General features: G+C 37.1%; 1 protein-coding gene across 19 annotated transcripts in view; it reads right to left on the bottom strand.

The window, feature by feature from the left end:
• Nucleotides 1–26,475, bottom strand: part of LOC134541238 (serine/threonine-protein kinase N) — a 372,780-nt gene that overhangs the window by 100,644 nt on the left and 245,661 nt on the right. For all 19 annotated transcript variants that reach the window (XM_063384564.1, XM_063384580.1, XM_063384574.1 and 16 more), the window contains exon 5: nt 8,853–9,007. In XM_063384564.1, the coding sequence (XP_063240634.1) occupies nt 8,853–9,007 (155 nt within the window). The remainder of the gene's footprint in view (nt 1–8,852; nt 9,008–26,475) is intronic.

Here is a 26,475-nt window from a genome sequence, read left to right as displayed (position 1 = left end):
CAATAACTGTGCATAATTGTGTACCTTATACCAAAATAAATTTGTTTTCAGATGCAGCCAAATGGAAGCAGCAAGTTCGGCACATTCTCTGTTTTGAGGAACGTACTCATGTTTGCATTATTCTCTTTGGTTTAAAACAATTAACTTCTTATTTAAAGGAACGCGCTTCATTATTAGTATCTGCTTTGAAAACTATTTAAATATAAAGTATTTTTGGTCATACTTCTATTAGTTGTTCTGCAAGATTAAGAATACAAACACTGTGTTAAAATTATATATATTATAAGGGTGAACTATGTGAATAATTCATATCAGTAATCAGGAAATGTTGTGCAACTGTTTCAATGTCTCTACAAACTTACTTCGCTATTATTGAAAACGTGTACGTCGTTTTAACGAAGCATCCTAGGAATACAATACAAGCATTAACAATAACGTTTTAAACTAATAAAATGAAATATGAGGTTGAATTTTTTTATTTGTTTTAATTACTGTTTACATCGCACAAAAATCATTCATCGAAGCGAAGTCATGAAAAATTAGTATTTACCTAAAAATAAATATGCACGACAAAGCTGTATTTCCCTGTAGTTTTACTTTCTAGAATTTTCTTTAAGACATAAGGGAGTAAATTCGATTACCACAGCTTAATATAATTATTTTAAAAGATTGGTAATTACCGAATGAGCTATGAAACCCCGACCGATTTATTGCGTCACTACTACTAAGCTTTCTTTGGCAAATAAGCTTGTTCATTGGTTGCTGGCCTTTCAACGAATAAATGGATTAAAAGCTTAGTGACTCATTGAAATCTCCGGGGTCAATGAAGACGATGAGAGAAATCTGACGAAAAAAGAGCATTGACGGAATGGATGGCTGATTGGGGAAAACGGAAACCCCCCGAGAAAACCCACTGGCCACGGAAACCACTAACAGAAATGCGGGTTCAATGACTCCATACGCTTTGGAATAGGGTTTCCCACTAACTCGTACCCAGAAAAATCCAAATAAAAAATGGCTGGCCTAAGAGTGTTTGCAATAAATTTGTTTAGATATTCCCTACTTGCAAGCCGGGATGTTCCGTGATTGAGGAAGGTTTGGCTAACCAGATGGAGTCTGCTTGGTAGCTGCAGCAGCCGTGGTAAACACAAGCTTGACTTAATGATCAAATACACGTGTGCTTAAAAAAATTTCAATATAATCACAGAGCTAATATTCATTGCCTGTATAATATATTTTATGTAACATTAATAACAGTTAATAAAGTACAATGAAAGGTCATACCGGATCAGAAATTTAACTTGATAATCGAACGTCAGTATAGTTTAACTGGAACACCAAAGAAAAATTAATATACAGTACATCTGTATTTAAAACAAGTTGTAATGATGAGCTGCTCTATATTTAAAATGCTGATATGCGTTGGTCTTCTTAACAAAAAGAAAATCATTGCGGAAATTTACTTAACTGAAAACGCAACAGTAACGATGAACTTCCCAGGACACTAAGAACGACGGCAGCGCAGTAGGCCAAAATGAGAATCCACCCGAAAAAAAAACTCTTGAACCCCTTGCCGGTTTACAGAATCCTGTATCAAAGGAACCGCGGCCTGCGGGGCATATGTGCGCCGCAGAGCGGAACCATAACGCGCCGTCGCGTTTCACCTTATATCGGCTCCAGTCAGCGCTAAGTGACACTGCGGCTCCTGTAATAGAACTTGGCGAGAAGCCCCGGGCCGGGCGAGTCCGCGCAGAGAGCGCGTGATGTCGGCAGGAGGGGTCGCATTGCGGCGCACCTCCACCCCCGGCGCGGCCAGGGGGTGGCCACTGCGCAAATACTACAATTAACAACATTGAACGTGATCCTATGAACTATGGTAGCAACAGACTTGGTTTACCTTAATTGAACGAAAATTACAAGTAGGTATCAAAGAAATCGCGAGACTGTACCGGGGTCCGGGGATTTAGCCCCCGCCACTCTCAATGTTACTGCGTGAGGTCGCTATTTGTCCAGCTGAAACATTGCTTCAAGTGTAGTATTTGCGTTGTCAAACACTTAAGACTGTCAGTGTGATATGGAAGTGACTGTTCAACGACGGACATTATAATTCAAGCACCATCTTCTGAAATGTTCTTGGCGTTGCAATATTCTGCGATGGTGTCGTAGAAAGTTACTTCAACCACCTAACAGCATTTCGTCCCCTATCAGATTTCCTAACTCCACACCGCCGACCGCTGCGTAGGAGCCATATTGCATTTTTACATGAACATCCCCCCCCCCTAATTAAAGCTATTTATCCACACTTTTGGCACTAAACGTCATAAATCGCCTCTTCTGAAGGTGTTTTTTTTTTTTTTTTACCGCGTTACAGCCTGATATTTACCAACAGGCTTCGGTTTATAACTGCCATAAATAAATAACCGTTTCTTTCACACGGGCAACCACAACTATTAAAAAAAAAAAAATCACCAGCACACGAATGTTGGGATTAACGAGGGGGTGGCCTCGTCTGCATTATTACATGGCAAGTGTTTGAAGCCACTTTTATCCTTCAGCTAATTGATGCGCCATATTGGTTAAGGTAGTATTTCGCTGAAACTCACGACCGCGTCGCCTGGCAGTGACTACCGGTAAATATCACTCAAACTTCTCGCCGCGACTGCCAGTGTGTGATTCGTGGTGTGTTATTCCTGGCAGGATGCACACTGCAATCAAATGTTTAGTTGGAAAATTAATTTACGCACATTTTCGGTGTTATAATTATGAAAATCAAGGGAAAATAATATACATATTTAAGACTTTAAAATACGGAACTTTTGTACAATCAGGAAACGTGCAAGTTAACCTGTGGTAAAAATAAACGCCAATTTTAACACGTTGAAAATACAATTATTTTTAGACAACACACTCCGTAAATTCTAGTGGGCGAAAACAGAAACTGTAACTTGTGTTCACGGTGCGGCATGCCGAATAGTTTGTTCCTTACACAGCGAAGAAAATAAGCGTAAATTCGGAATGCATTTACGTAATCCATAAAAAAAAAAATTTACTTCACAACATACAATATTTGTGTTATTTCCACTTCTTTGCATTTATCTACAAATGTCGAATCTGTCGCAACATTTATTCAATATAAAAAAGAATTTTTTTTTCAATAATGCAACACTCTGAACCGAAATATAAGTATGGGAGTTCTAGAGAATATACTTGGGAATACAAATCTAATTAACTTTTTTTTATTATCATGCAAAAATTAAACGTTATAAATGGAATAATGACACTGGCTGAGAGCACTTTCAGATCATACTATAGGTCCGTTTTTTAGTCTTAAAAATTATTTTATCACATTAATGTCAGCTTTAACTGTAAGGCGCGAGGTAAGGGTCCCATCACTGTCGAGCCTAGCTCCAGCGAGGAGTGTGGACTGTGGAACTTGGCAGACATTGAATGACTTGAGGATAAACATTTGTTTAAGTGCCAGTGGTAATTTTCGAATCAATGGAAGAAAAGAATTAAAAACTTCAAATACACTAATGCTTGCATCGATGTCCGTAGGATGCGGTGCAGCGAAATTAATTTCTGTGTGGTTGTAAGCAAATTATTAGATTAAACTACAAAATCTTAACATTTTTGTGGGTTTTGAATGTATTGCAAACCAAAGAACACAAACCTTATATATCTGCTTTACTATGGTACACGCTTCTACATTTCGTACCACTGATTATTTCACTTAACCAAAATACACTTTCAGGTTTAGAACATATTCTATGATAGCTAATTTCAGAACGTGTTTAGAATATTTTTTTTTAACGCGTAGCAATGCTCAGAATTATAAATCTATTTAATAGTTTTTCTACTAAAAATACAGAAAAATAATGCTTACATGATTAACATGTAAGATACACAGTCCAAGCCTTCATTCCATTACTGGTAGTGAAAATGTTTTCTTACCTTTACGAGCGCATTTCGAGTGGAAGAGGTGCTCTAAATGCAGCTGGATGCTACGAAGAAATGCATTATCGTTTGGAAATGCTAAATTGTAATAGAGCACGACAGTTGGCATTTAACTGCACTATTTCTCATTTTGGGACAAGTGAAGGTCGCGCCGAGATCTGGCAGCAGCAGGTGCCAACAGACAAAAAAAAACTACAAAAAAATTGGCATAACCTGCGTAAACCACTTTCCTTGCCTAAACGTTAGCTAACACAATAGCACGAACTCAGAATACGACCACGTCTTTGCCAGCAAAATCCCAACACGCAAATAAATTCCTGTCATCAATAAAGTAACGGACTCCCAATAAAAATTATCCAGCTGAAAATACGCCAAATTTTAAGGCATTAACTAAAAAGGCACATATTCGTATACACATTTAAGTAATACAGAACAGAAGGCGTGTGTGTATACACACACACACACACCTAAACACACACACACAGATTACAAATTACAAACTGAGCGACCGACGCCAAAGTCTCAAATTGTATTTTGGTCATAAGAAAAACACATGGTTCATTGCAGTAAATAAGACTTCGTTAAGGCAACGCAAAATTAAATGGCCACACGGAATAAAAAATAATTGGCTGCAATAAATACTTCTTTTTCTACTAAGTTAAACTTCAAAATGCATTAATTTTTAATAATGACAGTTGGAATATTATCAACAGTCACACACTATGAGGAACCGAAAACCGTGTCCCGAGTCTTAACGAAATAAAATGTACAAATAATAAAAAAAGGCTAGACCCTAATACATGAAAAATGCATTAAAATCAATTTTGTGTAAAATGCCATTGCCTTTTTTCCCCTTCTTAGATAAACAACATGTAATATCGAACTCATAACTTACAGGTAGTTGCAGCAAGTGTATGCCTACACTTAATTTGGAGTAATATTTAAATTATTTGTTGGTTGGATTTTGTATGTTTATCTCTTGTTTTTTCGACAATAAGCTCAAGGTGGTTTTCCCGCACATTAGCCTTTTTATCGTCAACTCTATTTGTTTATTTTGAGTAGCTAATGTCAAAGTAGTTTATTAACAAATTTGGTTAAGTGTAAGAGAAGGTGTCGTCTTAACTTCGCCACCTACGAAAACGTTTAATAAATACATTATATATATTATATATTGTACTATACACACGCCGACCTAGAGAAGGGGCGCAGTTCAAGATGAACCGTTTCGCGTAAGCTGGCGGAGCGGCGACGGTGATAATTAGTTCCATTTAACTATTACGTATCCAGAATTTCCGACCTCTTGCCCCCTTTCAAACATTCACAAACATAACTTACATGTTTGTGGCTATTTTTTTTAACTTCGACGCATTGCATAATTTACATATTATATTTACTAAAAATTCTCGAAATTTACTGCTCACGATATCCGAGTGGTGTCAGTTAACGAAAAACATTTAAGAATGCACTGAGGGCGGATGGGTAGTTCTTTTTCTGTATTTCGTTTTTTAACTCTATTTTTAGGCAAGTTAAAAACTTAAAACGTATGTTTTCAGAATAACGTTTAGACAGGAGGCGCCGGTAAAGATTCTTGAAAGCATCCAAGGGCTCTGCATTACACCTTTATCTTCATTTCACCACCATATAATATTATGGTTACCGCTCAAATTTCCTAGTTGCTTATGGACGACGAGAAGACTGCGGGCCAGTTCAGAGGAGACCGCGTTAGAAGCACCAGCGAGCGCCTTTTTAACACAGATACACCCCTGTCTAGATGGGTCCCTTATAGGCCCTGTCAATCTGTCAAATATTTGTCTCCAACTATATTTGACAATAGAGTTGGAGGAGAAATACTGGACGGAAAATGGCTTCCAATTTTCTCCAACAAATAAATTTGGACAGATAATATCAAGAATGTTTCAAATAACGTTACAATAACAAAGTTTATTTTCGGTCTGAGCCATATAAAAACTTTCCAATTTTAATCTCATTTTGAAATCAAATAATGCATCACAGTTCTGGATGGGAATTTTTGAACTCGTTTTGCTATTTGTGCATTAATAATTTTTTCAAATACATCAATTTAACTCAGAATAATATTGCAAAGTTATATAAATTTAATTTCCTTTTTACACATAAAATTATTTCGCATAGACATTCATACTATCATTATTTTAGTTGTTTCACTTTTACAACCTCTTTTATCGGTCATGTGTTTTAAAGATTCGTTGTGACGGAAACGGATGTCATTTCAGTTTTCGATGGACACAATTTTGATTGTCTAATTGCATCCAACATCGAACATATTTTAGAACCTGCCCTGTATCTAAAACATTTGATGAAAACTCGAGTCATGCAACTTGGCTTCGCTAGTGACGTGATGACCCTCCAACGTACCGCAAGGTGCTGGAAGCGACAGTTCGCCAGTGTGCCAGGGCCCGAGCGAGCGCCCCTGGCAACTCGTTACCGCTAGAATAAACAGGGCACGCCCACGAGTGCCGCGTGGCTGCCAACATCCCCTCGCAGTCGCTGTGGCACATTACTGCAGGCCGCACGCTTGCGCGGGACGCGGTATTAACAACTAAACATAGTGCGCTGTGCTTTTTATACAAATCACACAAAAACTTGTTAACGGCCACACAACACCCAGCAGAGGCTTACCTCAGGATCACTTCTTCCCGTTTCGATTACTCAACAGCTTTACGGAACATAAAAAATAATTAATTATAGTTTTATTTCAGTCGGTTAAAAAGTTAAAGTATTAAATTACTTATTGCGATTTTCCTAATTTATTTTCGTTGAAGCATATTTGCCAATAGAAATACCAAAAATCAAGTTCATGGAATACACAGTTTGCATATTGTTGAAGTTACAAATCTCAAACCACATAATTTGTCTGAGATACAAAACAAACAAAAAAGTGTTTTATTTGGTAGGGTTCTAAAAGGAAACCTTAGATTCACACCAATCCATTCAGAGGCCGGGTTCGTGCATATTCTATAACGAATACATCTGTGTCATCTTGAGTTCAGGCGTTCTAACTAGGCATGGGTATAGTCTGTCTCATGACATTTTTCTCAAAATTTGACAGTTCTCAAAGGTAGTAATACCAACTGTCAACTGCAAAGAAATAACATGATAATAGATTCAAACATTGTTGACGAAACACCAGCTGCGCAAGGATACGTAGCCCAATGGTACATATTTTTAGAGCAGTAAGATGAGACAAATTACACGAGACACGAGTGAGGTAAAACTACCGTTACAAATGCGGGCCAATAATAGCAGGGCGCAGTCAACAGCTGATCCCAGTGACGTCACGTACACGGGGGGGGGGGGGGGGGATACGCAGAGCTGCCAACTTCAAGGATCACCAATCAGTGATCACATACAAGCAGTAAAAGAAACGTATTTAAGGTCGCGCCAAATATTTAGACTACAATTAACACACAGCATAATGAGATAATTCATTACGCAGGCACTAACAACTTACATTAAAAAAGTAAGTGTAAGGATTTATATTTGCCGCTATAGGATATCACTTAGATAATACTAGAGTTGTAGGGAAAACTATTTTAACCTGATAAAAAATGTTACCATTGGAACCATTTTAATGTTTGTTAATACGAGTGAGAGCGCTATCTACAGTTATACCGTATTCTTCCCCCTTTAAAAAAAAAAAAAAAAAGAAATTATTTTGAAATATAAATTTATACTCAAAAATAACACGCTAAAAAAAACCCAATTATTTAATCTAACACCAATTTTTATTTCAATGATTTATGCGAAAATATTTTTAAATCATTGGTGTTTGCTTAATTTCATTGCATATTTTAACTTTTTGATATACTTTGCAGTACCTATTGAAAATTAAAATTTTAATAAAATATTTTCGGGACAGGGTTTTACATTTTTAACACTATTTGGGGCGGAATCAGCCATCTTTCACGATATCTCAAGCAAAAGCCGCACTACAAATAGTACAACATGGCGATAATATAAAACGCGTAGGAGTTGTTTCTATAATGTTCAAATGGTGACAAACGTAAGCACTGACACACACACGCACGCACACACACACACACACACGCACACACACACACACAGTTGAAATTTAGTTTGTAAGCCGCCGCTCCCTAAGACTCCGGGAATATAGCGGGCTATGTTAGTATCTAAAATAAATATTCAACTGCGATATCCGAGGGCAAGCTTTCAGAAACCGCCACTAGATTACAGGAAGTTTAAAATGACAAGAAAAATAAATAAATTTGTTCTTAAATTCTTGCAAGTTAGAACTAACGTTGAAGGAAATTTCCACATACCTTGAGAGTGTAATTGCTGTGCGTAAATGATTTATACTTACTGTTTTTAACAGTGCGGGCTTCCAAGCATGCAGGCATGCAGACACACCCAAAACATTGATTGAATTGTAATGTTTTCATCGTGGAAACTTGTTTATGGAAGTGACCGCGTATGTCCGAAAATAAATATTAAAATATTTATTTTCGGACATACGCCATTGCTGGTAACACTGTATGTCATAGTTAAAACATTAATAACGGACAAAACTATGAACACACAGAAAACAAGCCAAAATCAGCCGATGTCAAAATTTATGTGCACAGAATGCACACGGAATTCTCAGTGCAGACTGTGCTTGTAAATTTTGACATAGGATTATTTTGGCTTTTTTTTCTCTCTTTCCGTGTCCTTTTTTTGTTCTTTATTAAGGTTTGTGTGTGATACACCGTATGACCAACAATGACGGGTGTAAAAAAAATTTAAATCAATCTTCACCGTCTCAATAATCAAAGGACAGGTATTCTAATTCCCACACATTAAACACCATCAGGCAATGTCTTGGGTGTAGCATAATGGCGATGGTGAGGTCACGCACTCACCTCCTGCAAAGCCTTCTTGTCAGCGACTCTGGAGCTCTGCAGCAGCCGTATAACGTTCTTGGCGCCTTCAACGACCGCAGCCTCTATCCTCAGCCGGTGCCTCAGTTCCTCCACCCTGTCCTCCAGGGGCGTCTCCAGCGTGGTTTCGAACTTGTCTGCAAATGCACGCCAGCACGCCACGCATTAAAAAAAAAAAATTAAGCCGCACTATTTTCACAGGTAGAAATTTGGACGTTTAGATACGCGCACAAATTGCTGTAAGATCACGTGAGAAATTTGGCACGCACACACTAAGATCGGTGTCAACACAACCTAACGGTTTCTGTCGCTGTGGGTAAAAACTTCCGCACCGTATTATTTTAGGCTGAATATTCTTTTTTAAAAAAAAAAAAAAAAACTTTTCTTATAGAAAATAATGCAGGTCTCCCAAGAATCCAATAAAAAAATACGTCGAAATCGAGTGTGTAAACAACTGACGTGGAAGAAATCGCCGAGTAGAAACTGGCACCCGCTCTGGTCCGGTATCCCCCGGCAGTGCAGGGGAACCCAAGAGGGTGCAGCCATGATGGCGAAGCCAGCAGTCATCCCAGCACGAGAGCACCGGCGCAGGACCGGGTGTGTCACTCTCTCCTTGGAACCCTCACAGCCAATACCACTCATGATCTCGCTGTGGTTCAACCACTTTTTCTGTCGCACCGTTGCGTTCCGAGTGCAAACCAAACTTTCGAGATGAGCCGACCGTCCTGGCGGTTCATGACCATGATCTCGGATCGACACTGCGCGAGCAGGCTTGTCCGGAATTGAGACGGACTTTGCACGTTCTCTTTATTATCCGGCATAAATATTAGGGAATGATTCAAAAATAACAAATTATATAAAATACTTATATGAAAAAAGCTTTTTTTTCCCCCAGTGTTACAACCACTTACCACATGAAACTTCATAATACTACAACCCACCAATATAAATGCACCAACACTGTTATGAAACTGCTGCCGCTGGTTGCCACAGATTTAAAATGAATGAAATTCAGTTCACGCGATCGAAAATTGTGTATCAATAGTATGTGTTGGCTTAAAGTTTAGAGGAAGGATCCAAATGGGCTAAGATCATTCGATCGCGGATCGAAGAGCAGAAATGTGCAACTGGCCATCAGACACCCAGAGAACCCGTCATCTGGTCGCCACATGGATTAACATCGGCCTAAGGCTGGGTTTATAAACTACGCAAGGAACGCAACGCACAAAAAATGCAAGAAAGACAGTCCTTTATAAAATCACGCAAATAAACATGTCACCAACCCTGTAACTTAAAAATGTAAAACAGTATGAAATATATTTTTACTTCGGGAAAAGGTTGATTTGATTTTAAAAAGGTATTTCCAATCACTGTGTGGGAGTTTAGCAAGTGTAAACATGATGTGCATATGCATAATAAATATAACTTCGAGGGCTTCTAAGCACATAGCGTCAGCGTCTTTAAAAGTTTCCGAAACATAGCTCTTCAAATATGGCCACTGGAAACGCAATAAAGTTTTAAGCCGAACAAAACTTTCGTTGCGCAATTGCGCCCTGCGTGGGTTTATAAACTGTGTAATTGCTGCGTAGTTTCTAGACCCGTCCTGAGGGTGGACATTGACGAGCCAGGCCAGCCGAGAATGTGGATGGCAGACGCGTCCATTTCGCTACGAGGACGCCCTGGTTCATTCCGCTACGAGGACACGTCTCGTCCCTGAATAATTCCGCTATGAGGGCGCGCCCCGCCGCCCCGGGTTCATTCCGCTACGAGGGCTCCCTGGTTCATTCCGCTACGAGGGCGCCCTGGTTCATTCCGCTACGAGGGTGCGCCCCCCCGCCCCGGGTTTATTTTGTCCGAGGGGACCGCCGCGCCAGCCAAGACCGCGCCGGACGACGCCAACACGCCTGGCGGGTCGCCCGCGGCCAGGGGACACACACACACACACACACACACACACCTATATCTCTCTTTCTCCGACACACACACACAAACATACACACACACTCTCTCTCTCTTCGTTTTACTGCGGACCATCGCACAAAATTTGCACGGCATAGCGAGCTGCGGATTATAACATCTCGTCTAAAAAAAAATGTGAGCTTGTCGTTCAGTGTAACATCTAATCTCGGTAACGAGCAAATTTATGTGTTATCATGTTTCAAATACAATTTATAATACGAAACTCTGGTACGAAATTCAACGCTAGAATTCACTTGCGGAGCAGCTACGTCGACTACCGGATAATTCAATTTGCAGACAAAATTTAAACTGTATAATGAAACAGCTCCGATAAAAGCGAAAAATATTTGAAAAAAAAAAAAAATATGTATATATATATATATATATATTAAACCCCAGCTCTCGGCCCGATTTACGACACGTAATTTTATTAAAATACTGCCCACCTTGTTAAAACTATAAAATTTCCCTTTGGCTTTGTGGAACTCATATTGCGGCATCCGCCACAGGTTACACATTTTCGTTCCAAGCGACTTTCGATCCGTCACGAAATTACTCCCATCAAATGCCGTATACCGAGAGCTGAGATGTTACACATTAAACATTATAATTGTAATTTATCTTTATAAAATAGTTTTTTTTTAAGCAAAACAGGAACTTAATTTTCGAGATGGTTTTGCTACTTTATGTTAGGAAATGTTGCTTAATACAGGTGCACCGGTAATAAATGAGACCTTAGCGTTTGTCCGGCTTGTCCTGCAATGGACCTGCCCCTGGATTCTAGCTCTGTGACGTATTAATTAACAGGCTCCAGCGTGTGACCGTTCAAGGAAATGGATAACTTCTCGCCAGAAATGGCAGATGACGTAATAGTTACATCAGACGAGTGTTGACTTAAACAAATGCCCAAAACCAAGTCAATCAAACACAAAATAAGTGGTAAATTTACACTGCAAGCCTTAACATAAATTGTAAAAATCAAAAATTGCAATGGAGAGAATTTATTCAACATATTTTGGACATTAACCTACTGTCCACGAATGTAACATTTTACATAAGCTAATAGACTTATTTTCTGCATGTTAAATTTATATGTTTGCCGACCATTCCTAAGGTTTTATTAATAACAAACATGAACAATAAATGGGGAATGTCCAACTTATTGCATTTAATGACGGACTATAAATAATCTTCCTTAAGGCTGGTCTCACACTAAGGCAATTTCATTTATATGGCATTATTTTGCTCTAAAAGGCTATTTCTGTGAAATTTAACAAGATCCCTCTTACACTTGTTTTGTCACAAATATTTTCAACAGATATTCACTAAGTGTAATATATTAGGTGTAAAAGTCGCAAAAGTCTTCGCTTGTGCGACATTTTACACACACTTAGTAAACAATCGTTGAAAATATTTGTGACAGAAGAACAAATTCATAGATGTAATGTGTTGAATTTGAAAGAAATAGCTCTAAACTGAAGGCAATAATGAGAAAATAAAAATAAAAAACATAATAATTTATATGGCACATGAAAAGGAGCATTAAAAGTTCCGCCTAGTCAGGAGTGTATTTGTTTAGTGAGGCGGGATGATAAATGCGACGCTCGCTGGTGCTTCTAGAGCGGTACCGCCTCTAAGCGCAAGACTGTGAACTGGCACGCTGCCTACTCGTCTTGCATAAGGCAACTGTGACATTTGAGTGGTAAATATACCATTATAAAGCGGAGAAATTAAGTTAAAGGCGCAATGCAAGTACCTTGAGTACTTTCCAGATTCAGTACCGGGTGTCTCATGCCTAAAAAATTATTCTGAAAGGGAAGGGGGGTGGGTGTGTGAACACTTTTTGGCTGTGTTCACTCTTCTAAAAATAGAGTTTAAAAACGAAAAACAGAACTACCCATTCGACCTCGGCATGTATGTGTGCCTTGAGCAGTTACCAATCGCGTGGTTTCATCTGAAGCTCTGCACACCGCCTGTGTGCCCGTGTAGGCGGGCGCTCCATGGCTCTGCATCACATACCAAGCTGGATACTTGGGTTTTCGCAGATTTTTACTTTATATTAAAATATTTCGAATAAAATGTTTTATTAAAAATACTTGCCTGATAACGTGTACCGGATAACGTATGGCACATATTTGACGACAAACCTTGCAACGAAACATAATATACAATGCAACTGTAGAGAAACATCCGCAATATTGGTTCACGTCTACAGAACAATGGTAGTAACACTGAGGTTCCGATTTTCAGGGAGCGAGTGTGCGCAATTTCTACAAGCTAACAGTTGAAGCCAACCCATCTGGCCAGCAAAACATTTTTTTTTTGTTATAATAAAGTTAAACGCTATTTCCTTGTTAATGAGTTCTTAAGATCATTGTTCTAAAACTCACTTCATGGTGTCATTTTTATGATTCTTCCTAGCGAGTTGATATCAAGATACTAAACAAAACTTCTAGGATTAGATTTTATACAACTTCGGTTTGTTTTCCTAACCAAATGGTACCCACTGTGTGTTCAACTTTATAACAGACATTCAATCCGAAACTATTACATCCACGGATACAAGTCTTGCTTGAGTTATAATTTTAGCATCCTTCTGCCACGTGTGTAAGTAATAATGGTAGGGGCATATATTTTTCGCGAGAAGATTTTGAGACTAGCTGAGAAATAAAACATTGTAGCATCGCGTGTGTTTTATGATAAGAGTTTCTTTCAGATACACGTTTACTGTTTGTACACGAAACACAGCCATACTGTGTGGAAGCAAACGCGTCCTAATAGGCCCGGTCAAAAAACGCAATGACTTATCTTGCAGACGGCCGCCAATTACAAGGAAGAAACAGCTGGCACGGACATACCTTACTGCAGTCTAAAGAGCGTTCAGATTTCTTCGCGAAAACATTAACCCAGCAGTCTGAATGCAGGCGTCGAGAGAAAGTCGAAAAGTTAATAGAAACAGATTTTGGTGGTCATAGATTAAAAGTAAATTAATTTTCATGAGACGTTCAAAGAATATTTTTTTCTCGATATGCAACCAATCTAACTGCGTAGGTAACGAGCGATGAAAGTTTAATTTATTTTCAGTTTATCGGCAGAGCTTCTTTTCAAACAGCTAGCTACCCAGAAGAGACAAACGTGCAAAACTTTTCCGTGAACACTTCGGCTTGAACGCGGACGAAATACGGAAACCAAGTGGAATTCAATTTATTTCCTTTTAATCGATTTGAGAACGCCCAATAACAATAATTTTCGTAAATGGGACAATAAATAACTGCTTGAGCACCTTGACCACTTCAAGGTCGCCTATTACGCATTACGTGACAAGACTCATACAAGTAGACTTTTTCGGGAGGGACTATCGTGCAAAGAAAGGATGCAGCTACAAACCATGACATTTAATTAGGTAGAGGTTGAACTTGGCATATTAACAAATGTATGGTCTATAACACTAAACTTTTTAATATTTCATAGAACTTTTAATGAAAGGAAAGTTTCACACATACATTAAGGTATTTAAGAAAACAAATTCATCCTCAAAAATAAGACAAATTTGGGCTCGGGAGGGGCTATAGCACATACCTCACCCTCTGGGGCCACGCTTGTACACGTGATAATTTCAAAGCTCTGTACGTGTTTCTGATAACACACTCAAATTAAGGGCCATGTCCTGGGTTGGAAATCATCAACTCTACCGCCTCACCACATTAATGTTTAAATATGACCATATAGATACAAGCCAAAAACTGAAAGCGTAAAATATATCTCAACCTCGTAACCTTAGTTGAGACAGGGTATTTTAAGCTCCGCTAAACAGCGTCATTGTTCACAGCCTACAGTAAATAGATAACTCCACAGTGTTGATTAGATAAAATCCTTATACCAAAATGACATATCGCCAATACTAAATTTCTTGTCATTATAAATTTAAATAAGCATGCATGCATTTTTCTTGTAAAATAGCGCCTCTTAACACATCTGTAATCCCCATAGAATTCAGTCGTAATTTTTTTTTTAGTAAAGTCAGTCAAAAACAGACTTATCATTAGTATTATTATTGGTGTGATTGTTAACCACTATCTTCCTTGTTGGTTCTATAAAGAGAATAACGCAATACGAATGGCAAAGAGAAACCTAAAACAAATTGAGGGCGAGGGGATTGTGGTAAGCTAATATTTCATACGAAGGAAAATAAAAAAATTACAAGAATTTATTTTAATGTATTATCTGAAGGCTAATGCCAAAAATAAACACGTCTCAAATACCTAAACGTTGACTTGTTCACGTTCACTAGGATTTAAGTCTTTGAATAAATCTTGGCGTCGTAAAGCAAAACCAACTTCAACATAGATTATGTACATAGCCGCCTGAAAATAGCTTGGAAGGACAAATAAATAACAGTTTTAAAAAACTCAAAAACACGCTTTTATAGAAAATCCAACTACAATAGAAAATAAATTTTATTTAAAAAAAGCGTGGGGTGCATGGTGTCAATAATTATAATTATTTTATTGACAGATATGAGTAGAAGGATTATCATTTTGATATCATCTTAAAAAGCTGCTGTGATTTTTAAGGACTAGAAACGGTAAATTTTCCCTGAAAAAGGAATTTTTCCCTCAAAAAGAGACATTTTTCATTTGTCAAAATTTTTGAGATTGTTTTGGCAGAATTTTTTTTTCCTTCAAAAAAAATGGAAAATTTGGCGAATTTTGAGGAATTTGGGCAACTTTTGAATAAATTTTGGCAAAATTTTGAACGTTAACGGTCAATGTCAAAGTTCAAGGTTATCCAGGCTGGCTGCCGTGACGTCAGAGCAATCGGTCATTGACCCCGGCACCGGCACAGGAGGAACCAAAACATACTACTGAAGTACATTAGAAAAATGTATTTCCACAACTCTCATTCTAATTTTACCTTACAGAATTCGATTTTTCCTATACGTTAAACAAATTTTCATTACATTACAAAGCAGTGTGTGTAACTTTTGTGTTCTATGGCGTGCTCAGTCAACAGAGCACACAGAAACAGGGGCAGCGCTAGTGGCGTTGTAAAGATGGAGGCGCTGTAGCGGTAGTCAGCTGGCCGAGCAGGCCCAGCAGGTGGAGTTGCGCAACTCCGTGTGAGCGGGTATTAACACCTCGAGCACAAAGCCGCCTCGCGTTCGACAGCGCTCCGGGGACTAGGCGATAAGATAGCCTGGAGAAACTCACTCGCGGGCGCTAAGAAAACAGACACGTCAAACCGATGATAACGGAGCTACATGCGTCAAACCCGCGGCTGCGAGGATGGCATTTTCGCAACCGAACTAAAAGGCGTGGTCATTGCCAAGCACCGGTGCCGCCGTCTGCGCGCCGACCAGACGGCGCTGTTGGGTCCCCGCCTATCTGGTCACACATACGGTGTGCAGACTATCAGAAGAGACCACGCGATCTGAATACTGCTCGAGGTATCAGAGTTGTTTCTCTTTGCGAAAAGCATAAAAAAAATATGTGGAGGGCGAATATAGTTATATTTTCCTATTAGTTTTTAAACTGTATTTTTGTAAGACTGAGAATGGCTGAAACGCGTGTTTTCAGAATAACATTTAGACATGTAACGCTTGGTATAGATTTTTGAAAGCACTTACGGGACTTGCATTACAACTTTAGGTTCATTTCTCCGCCATATAATGCCATGGTTATCGCTCAAATCTTTTTATAGCCCAATGCACGACGAAAAGTCTTGTTGCGCCAATTCAGAGCCTTTCGCTCAGAGGAGACACCGCGCTGGAAGCACCAGCGAGCGTCGCACTATCATCCCGCCTCACTGACACACATACACCCTGACGAGGCGGGCGCCTTAAAAATAAAAGCAGTGCAGTGTGTCGCGTCATTGCGACCCCAGCAAGGAACCTGCTACGCCAGCAAGGCAAGCATGGTTATCTTTTACGCCCGTCACAATAGGGACGACGCGTCATCGGTATGACGCTTCGCCATTAAAAGCGAGCATGGATTGAAAGTCGTCTTCCGTTGAGGCGTCGCACAGTGTGCAATATGACCAATCTAGAGGGACAAAACTATTTTTTTCGACTTTTTAATTATGGGTTGTGGTTATTGAAATGTTATAGTAGAGACTTCAGACCATTCAGTAATGTGCTTGGTTGACCGTTTTAAAAATGCTGTGTGCCTTCTGGAGAGCTGATAAGACAGCTGTATCGGAGGATCGCTCCCGGCCGGGGCAGTATTGGTGCGGAGTGCGCTCTTTCAAGAGCTGTTACATTTAATGCGAGAGGTATTTTCTTGTTTTATGATCATGGAAGACGTTCATAAAGGTATGTTCTTTAATTTGTATGAGTAACGCATACTTAATTGTGAATATCTATCCATACATTTATAATTTATTAACTGACGAAAAATAACAATAAAATGTAAACTTCATAAATTTCAATTAGAGTTATAAAAAAATGTCCGCAATATACCCTCACGAAACTTCTGCAGTGCAATGCTCCATATTTATATTAAATGTTTTCGTTTTAATATTCTGCGCATATTTGCGCGATTGATAGTTTTTAATTTTTTTTAGAGGTACTGCGCATGTCACGTGGCGATCTCTTTAACATTTGGTTGCGTAGTGAGAAAACAAAAAGGCACGAAGAAGTATGTAAATACATAGTGAGTTTCTTTGTCTTGGAAGAAGTGCCAGAAAACATTCAAACTATCTTAAAAAAAATTGAGTGAGGTTGATTTTAATTAAACTGAATAAACTTTGGGCGCAAAGCGTAAGGCATTATGATAGATTTGTTCAGCGAAACACACAGTGGCTTCGGGGGGAATTTAAACTAGGAAATGAACTGTTGGCAATGTTTTCGTCTGCTGTTACACAACCCTGCAATACACCTGGGCCAAGCACATCACCTGAAACTGATGCTGGACGCCCTAAGAAGCGTTTCAAAGATTGTAGCAGAAAGAGTAAAAGGAGGAAAGTTCAACATTTGCTGCAGTCCCAGACTCCTGAAGAGATCTCATTTGCCACTGTAGTAAGTTTACGAGCTGCTGGGAAAAGAGATGCAGCAGATATTGTTAAAGAATTATCTACAGCATCGCCACAAAGAGCGACAAAACTAAAGAAAGCAAGAATGTCCGATAAAGAACCTATATTTTATAAAAATGAAGAGGCATTGACTTTTTTTCTTGATGCACAACTTACAACCTACCAATACAAGCTTCTGCAGTCTCAAGCCAAAGAAAGAAACTGTAATGTATATCCACCATATTACATGTTACAGGAAGCCAAACAAATGTGTTACCCACTTAAAGAAGCTATTTTGATCACTAAACTGAGCGCAGAAATAAATCTACAAGCCCTTCTTAACCACACCATTGAACGCATTTTACTAGTGCAAAATGAAGTAGTAAACCTGATGCTGTCTGAATCTGATAACAATGACATGTCGTTAATATGCAAGTGGGGTTGCGATGGATGTTCAGGCCACAGTATATTTAAACAAAGGTCTGAGAAAAAAACAGGCGAGGTTCCCTATGACGAATATCTTTTCGTTATATCATTTGTTCCTCTGCAGCTCCACACAAATGAAGATCATAAACGAATTATTTGGCAGAATCCAAGACCTTCCTCTACTAGATATTGTCGACCAATAAAATTGCTATTTAAAAAGGAAACAGAAGCATTAATCCAAGATGAAAGTAAGAACATCAACCAACAAATAAATTAACTGTCACCAACCAGAGTGACAATTTGTGGCAATGAAAGAGATGTTCGTCAAACAATGTTGATGACTATGGTTGATGGAAAAATTTGCAACGGTTTGTCCAATAATCGGTCATCACAAAAATGTTATATATGTGGAGCATCTCCTAAACAAATGAACAAAAACGAAATATCACATAAAACAAATGTAGATCCAGCAACATATGCATTTGGTCTGTCTACACTCCATGCCTGGATTCGGAGCTTCGAATGCTTGCTGCATATATCTTACAGGTTGGATATAAAAAAGTGGCAGGTCCGAGGAGCAAGTGATAGATCAAAGTATGAAGCGAGAAAAAAATGAAATAAAGAAAATAATTAGAGATGAGTTGGGGTCTAGTGGTTGACACGCTAATACCCGGTAGTGGAAACACAAATGATGGAAATACTGCCAGGAGATTCTTCAAAATGCACGTGAAGTCTCATCTATAACTGGAAATAATGAAGCCCTTATTAATCACTTCCGTGTTATCCTGGAATCCATATCAAGTGGTTACAGTATTAATGTTGAGACGTTTGAAAAAACTGTTGTTTGGTGATATTTGCATACTTAAATATTTTATGTAAAAACCTTTTTAACTTCAAAGGATGGCAGAAAAACGCTTCTATAGTAATAAATTTAATTTTATAAAAACTTAAAAACTTTGTACATATATAAAAACATTAACTAAAGAATTTTCACTAACAAGTAAAGTCTGGTTTGAAAAAAAAACATTGTACATTGTTTTACAAAGTAAACCAATTTCAGTAATGTAACCCTGTATGGTCTTCTATAAATACTACACATTTTGCTGCCAAAGTTGTCATAAATCATTAAGTTAACTAAAAAATCATTAAAACAGCAAATAAAAACAAAAGGAAACATCATTGGCTTGAGTTTCGAATTTTGTCCCTCCAGAATGCTCATATTGCACACTGTGCGTCGTCGGTATGACGTCCGTCGTACGTATGCCGTTCATTCAACCCCGTCATACAGCTGACGACGTGTCTAATATCATTTATTACTCGAAATAAGTCTTTCAAACGAGTCCTATAATTGTATATTCTCGTCAAATTTAAGGTTTTGCCTCCATCCTATATACTCAGAAATAATGAAAACGCGATAAATGATGTATTAAAAAAAGGTTATGTTGGTCTCTAAATAAACTTCTAAACTATTCGTATACGATAATAGTTACGTGGCATAAATATATAGTGTTGTATGTTTCGTGTGAATGAAGCGCACCGATTCTTTTTTCTCGTTTTTTTTTTTTTTGTAACCATACAATACTCATTTGCCAAAATACGTTATATTAAAAAAATAATCACATGCAATCTATCTACGTTTGTCATGTTACATTAAAAAAAAATAACCATCAGGAGATAATCAGATAATATTTCAACTAGATAACGTATCAGAAGTTAATTATTCTTTACAAAAATTAAGTGTAAAATACAAACAAACGTATGGTTTATGTAACTTCTAAAACAGCTAATATTTCCTTTTAGTTTTTTCCAATGTGATAAAAAATTTCGCTTGTAAAAATTATATATTATAACTACAAACATCCACAGTTTTAGAAAACATTTATTGGGCCTATTACATAGTATTTAATAATAGATAATAACCGACTTTGGCATGTTAAATGAAATTCGTTTTATTCTCCGTCTGATAAGTGACGGGAGTACTGCGGTGCAAATAGCAGTCTATAAAACTTATATTGCACGGAAAACCAGAAGGTATACACTGCATAATAACATAAATATTTAATATAGTTCTGGATAATGCATAAAAGGTTAGAAACATCAAGCCCAAGTTTTATGAATGTCCCGTCATGTTTTTTTTTTGTTTCGGTCGTTTTATATTGGCTGTAAATTGCTAGCAAATACAAAACATTGCAGAAAAACGTCCTTGCAGATTCAATGTCAAACTATGCATATTACCGAATTCCGAGCCGTCATAGGTAAGGCGCCTTAGCGAAGACGGGAGAGCTATGGCGATGGAATCAGTGTTGGCATTTTCACGCGGCCGTCATACAGGTGACTCGTCGCTAAGACTGTGGCGAGTAAAGGAACCACGCCCGAACTGCATGGGTTCTCCGCGCGGGCTGCTGCGGCGGGGAAACTGTGTGCATTGTCTGTCACCAGAGATACCAGCGGTCAATGCTCTCGCTCTCCACACAGTGACTCCTAGCTTGAAAAAAAATATACATATATACACTTTATAAACATATTAAAAATTAAAACATGGGAAACCATTAGAATCACAATGTGCTTTCGTATAAACATTGCTCCAGTTAAAAATGGGTGCGTGTACTGTACGTGCGTGAGAAGTTATACTTCTTTGGCATCATTAAAAAATAGGTTTTATTTGCATGCAAATAATTAATTACAATAAAATAATAAAAGGGCTGGAAAAAGATAGTCAACACAGTCAATAAAGTTCAGTTTAAATTTGAAAAATTAAATAAATAAAATTTAGAGAATAAATATATGACATAATTTGTACTAAATATTATAAGATTCTTAATTTTAAATATTTATTATAGATTATTTAATATTTCAAAAGAAAATAAATAAATTTAATAATAAATTCAAAAATTTAATTTAAGTTTATTCATTTTTAAAATATTTTATTTTTTTTAAATTTAATATACACTTTTCATTTTCATCAAAAAGTTTTCATTAAATTTGTTAATTTATTTTTATATTTATTTATTATTTATTCAATTTAATAATAAATATTAAAAATTAATATTTTAATTTGATATTCGATTTTAATCACAATTTTTTATCAAATGTTTTATTAAATTGATTTTTTTACTTTGTAAATATTAAATAATAATATTTTAACTTATATCAATTAATAATATATAAGGATAGTTAACCTCAATTATATTGGAGCACTTGAAAAAAATATAAGCACATTTTTTTACTAATATTTACGAATAGTAAATAATATTAATCAAAATATTCAATTTAAATCACTATTGAATATAATTTATTAGCACATACATAATTCGCACTTGTATGAAACTAAAACCCGTGTTGTGAATGTAGAAAATAGAAACATGTGGATAAATATTATAAAATATGAAAACAGTGATCAGAGGCGACGAGCGTGCCAACATGCGCGACCAATAGAGGTTCTATTTCTATTATTTGGTAGCTTTTTTTCGAGACTTAATGAGCGGTTTAGCGGGCAGCTTCAACCTGTTAATTTTGTGTTACAGTGATGCGCGCGCATCTTAAAATTCACTCTCATCATTTTTTTCATATCGCGCCTAAAGAAGTATAACTTCAAAAATAAAAACAGGAAATTTTTTGATTAGTAAAGTAATCATTAACGTCATGTTTGAGAATAGTTGAACAGATGCATACAAATGGTATGTGTGGAGATCGTTTAAACTTTACTAACGTAAATTATTTTAAATTAGAGAGAGCAAAAAAACGGGAGAAGTTATTTCAGTACTCGCCTCAGATATGTGAAAATGTACCCTGAGTAACGAGCAAATTCGTGTGTTCTCATGTTGTTCATGTTGCAAAAAAAACTTATAAGACGAAACTCGAACACGAAATTTAACGTAGAATTTTTTATAAATAAGTCCGAGCGTGATAAATACACAAAATGTATTCATTTTAGGGGAAATTTGAAGAAAAAAAACTATTTTCCTTTTTAAAACCTAGCTAAATATGTTTAGTTGGTAATAACCTAATTGAACCGAACTAAGCCCAGGTTAGGTTAGGCTATTTTTATTTATTTTTTACACATTTTCTCAAAGTCGGTGCATTTTATGCGCTTCGTGTAGTTTCGGAACAGTTATGATGCATTTATGATCATTTTATTTCATAAAATTTACCCAAACAATTATCGAGGCCAATTTTGAATCACACTCTCATTTCCAGTAATTTACTTTTGATCATACATGATGAACAACTGCAACATATTAATAACTGAAAATAAAAATATTTGCAACCAAGTTGGCGTCTTTTGGTTTCTTTCTTAAAAACGGTGTTTTTGTAAATCACGCGTTTAGCAACATTGATCTTTGCTTCCTTTTATGAACTACGGTAATGATATTTACGTTCATCAAAACTAAAAACAAATTAATTTGAAATAGGTTTGATCATTATGAATTTTTTTTATTTAATCATAGAGTTTTATTTTTAACAGCGTTTAGGAACGAGTATTTAATTTACTTTTACAGATAAATATTATGTGTGTTTTTGTGATATCTTTGTGCTTTGCATGTCCAATACATGTGCAAAATTGCGGTTTTTTACGTGACGTAGATGGTGACGGAATATATTGTTTTCATAAGACGTAAATTATTTTGCCGAAAGATTTTACTATTAAAAAATTATTTTTTCCAAGGTACTATGCCAAGGAGAAAAATTATTTTCCCGAAACTCAGGAATGGTGTCTTTGCCGACTCTTAAACTGAGTTTTGGGATTCCGTCCACCCCCCCCCCCTTTTTCTCTCTCTCTCATATATATATACACACACTCATATACACACCGAGAATAATAGGGCCACATCTCAAAAAAACTAAATTTTACGGGAGAGTGAATAATTGAAAGTTTATTCTTAGCCTCAGCAATCAGGAAGTGCATAATGTCGGCACTGTTTCTATGGCACAAGTCAAAATATGGCCATGGTGTATTCCAACCCACCCTCAGCTGTACGAATAATAAGGCCGCATGTCAACATGTGGCTGTATTATTCTGATTTCTGTTTTACAAATTTAAAATGTAATAAGGACATATCTCATCTCAGGTGAATATTTATTGTACTACATATATGGCCTTGTTATACCGAATATATATAGCCATAGACATTACAAATATACAAAAATATAAAAAAAATTTTTTTTAAATGTGGCTCTATTATTCTCGGTGTATTTAATACACTTACATATACATATATACATACAATGCGTTACTACGCATTTCCGCTACATTCACGAAATTACTCTAACCAAATGCCGTGTAATGAGAGCTAAGATGTTTACACATCAAAAAGTATTTTATACTGATGCCTCCGCGTGGATTGCGAGTTACAACCCGGTAGACTTAATTATATTTAACATTCCTTCCATTTACTAAAGACCAACTAACCATGACTAACGAAGTCAGTAGCAATAGGTAAATACATGTTTGGGATCGAATATTTTACAGAGTTTTTTCTGAGGCTGCTTCACTGGAACACGACGTCCTGCTGAAAGGAGAAGGCCGATACTAATGGAAGATATTGTTTCCAAAAAAGTCACACTGTCTGCTGGAGACTTAGTGGTGAGGAGACTTAGTGGTGAGGAGACTTAGTGGTGAGGAGACTTAGTGGTGAGGAGACTTAGTGCCGAGGAGACGTAAGGTGCGGTCACAGCAGCGGAATGATTGCGCCGTGCACACGGAAAGAAAACACTAATTGGCAAAAAATAAACATTACTGAATAACACAGATACTAAGCGCCCAATTTCGTAATTCGAGCAGGTTGAAGGTACCCGCAAAATAATATTTCAACATACACGCAATCGATGAGTTCAAGACATTACACATGTTGCAAGAACAATGTCCACACCGTTCTATATGTACCTCGGAACCAAACGAGCCAGTTGCAACTCAGCAACTTTACAGGAGAGTAACAGAGCTAATCTCTCAACGGTTCTGTGTTTTCCATAAGCGTGTATCCAGCGAGAAGGAACTTATGCTTGATTTCTTCCAAATAGGAAAATTTTTCCAACAGCCAGAAGTACATAACTTTGTAACTGAACCGTTTGTCTGTATCAACTAAGGCGTTGGACTTATGCTCTCATAACCGAGTTACGATGTCATGGCTTACAGGCACAGATAAAATAACGTAAAGCCTAGTCACAAGTGACATTACGTCATTCAGAATCTTATGACTTCGGAACTAGACCACAAATGAATGTGTTCAAATAAAGCGAGCCAGGCTTTAATTTTGTTTAATTTTTTTAAAAATTATATAGTATAAAAATTGGATTTTTTACATATTTGTGTGAAACACGTTTTGAAAATGAAGTTGCATTCTATTATGAGTATTTTTAATAAAAAAATATGCACGATAATACAGATGTAATGTATGTCAACAATGGACGACTTGGCCGGGCGCCTTCGCGCACTGAATTATGGGAAGCAACCAGGGGCGCAACAACTAAATTTCCAAAGGGGGGGGGGGGGGGGCAATATACCTTTTTATAAAGAATCATCGATCCCCCCTATTGAAGAGGGCGGTCCGGGGGTCCTCCCCCGGGAAAATTTGTATTTCAAGGTGGAAAATGGTGCTATTTAAGCAGTTTTATTATCTAAAAATTGATTACACAGCACTTTCTTTGCCCCCGTTTGCCCCCACTTCAAGGTTTCAGAGGGGGGGCAAAATACCCTTGACCCCCCCCCCCCTGTTGTTGCGCCCCTGGAAGCAACGCATGATATTTTACAGTTTTACAAACAAGGCTAACAAGCGAATACGCCAGCACAGGAAAGACAATTTGTACATGTGCCCGTTTCGCCCGTCGCTGCTCCATCTTGGCGTACAGTCCGTCGTCCGTCCCTACAGGCATCAACGTCCTCGAGACACTGAAGCCTCTATTCATTCAGTCAACGCAAACACCGGCGAATTTACTAGACATATGCTACACACCTTCTGTTAATAAAAGGATTAGGCCTCGACATCTTGCGACTTCAAATATTTTGATACAGCTTGCAATAAAACTTCTGTGCTATTTTTTTTTAACATGGCATAGGACTTAGCTTTGGCAACTGGTTGAAATCAATACTTGTGTGATTATTATGATAGTTGTCTCCCGCATGAAATATTAAGTTATTTCCTCGCAGCGCTTAAGCCCACTCTACACGATGCCCAATGGCTGCTATACCTTCTGTTATACTAAATGGTATAAAAGTGAGCATAAATGTTTGCTGTGTAGCAGAAGAAAAGAAAGAATTTGTTTTTCCATACAGTTACACAGAGATGTCGTGAATTATTTGGCTGTTGGACAAAAACTTAAGTTTAAATTTTCTTAATATTTAGTTCATTCAACGATACAAATAGTTTTTTAGTTGTTTATAACTATTAGTTTATTTCATTAATAATTTATGGACATTAATTTCGTTATAAACGTAGGTGTTTTAATTAGAGAATTTTATTTTTGGTAAAAATTACTTAACATATAATTTTGCTTAAAACACAATTTGTAATATCCAGTAAACTGTTATTAAAAAAAACAGTAAAACATTTTGACAGAGTCGATGTTTGAACTACGAACCTCGCGTTTCTCAGCTACACACCCTAAAGCTGCCTTACCACGACCAATCTATGGTCTGAAGGAGATTATGTATTATCAAATAGTGTAGTGCCAGTTATGTTATGCATTTTAAAACCGGTCATTACTTTATTCTATGACTATTTTTATAGAGTATATTCCAGTGTAATTTCACCATCATAAAGTTTAATTTGGCATACTAATACTTTAGATATGTTCCCAATTTTCAGGAAATTGACTTCATAGGGGTTTATGTTGCTACACGCAAGGTATAGAATGTCTGGGAGGTATGATTTATACCTTGACATACTAAAAATTCAAATAAATATTTCAAAAATAGAATTATAGCAAAAATATGTAAAAATACAAAATGGCGAGGCCTAAGCCCCCTTAAATACTTATTGGCCTACTATTGACTTTCGACGTAAATGGTAGCTGCCGAATTTCAATGATAAAATTTGTCCAAGTTTACCAGAGTAATTTTAACATTTTGATCTCATTATTTTATTATTTTATTTGATGGTATCATAAAAACAGTAAAACCTCTCAATTATATATTCAAGGCGTGCAAAAAAAGTAACTCGCCTTGCCATAAAGGTTTAAGAGGTAATGGTAAACTTTTAAATCACGCAATAGACGA

This window comes from Bacillus rossius, chromosome 1 (genome assembly GCF_032445375.1).
Source record: "Bacillus rossius redtenbacheri isolate Brsri chromosome 1, Brsri_v3, whole genome shotgun sequence".
Classification (NCBI taxonomy): Eukaryota; Metazoa; Arthropoda; class Insecta; order Phasmatodea; family Bacillidae; genus Bacillus; species Bacillus rossius.
This window is presented reverse-complemented; position numbering and strand designations above follow the sequence as displayed.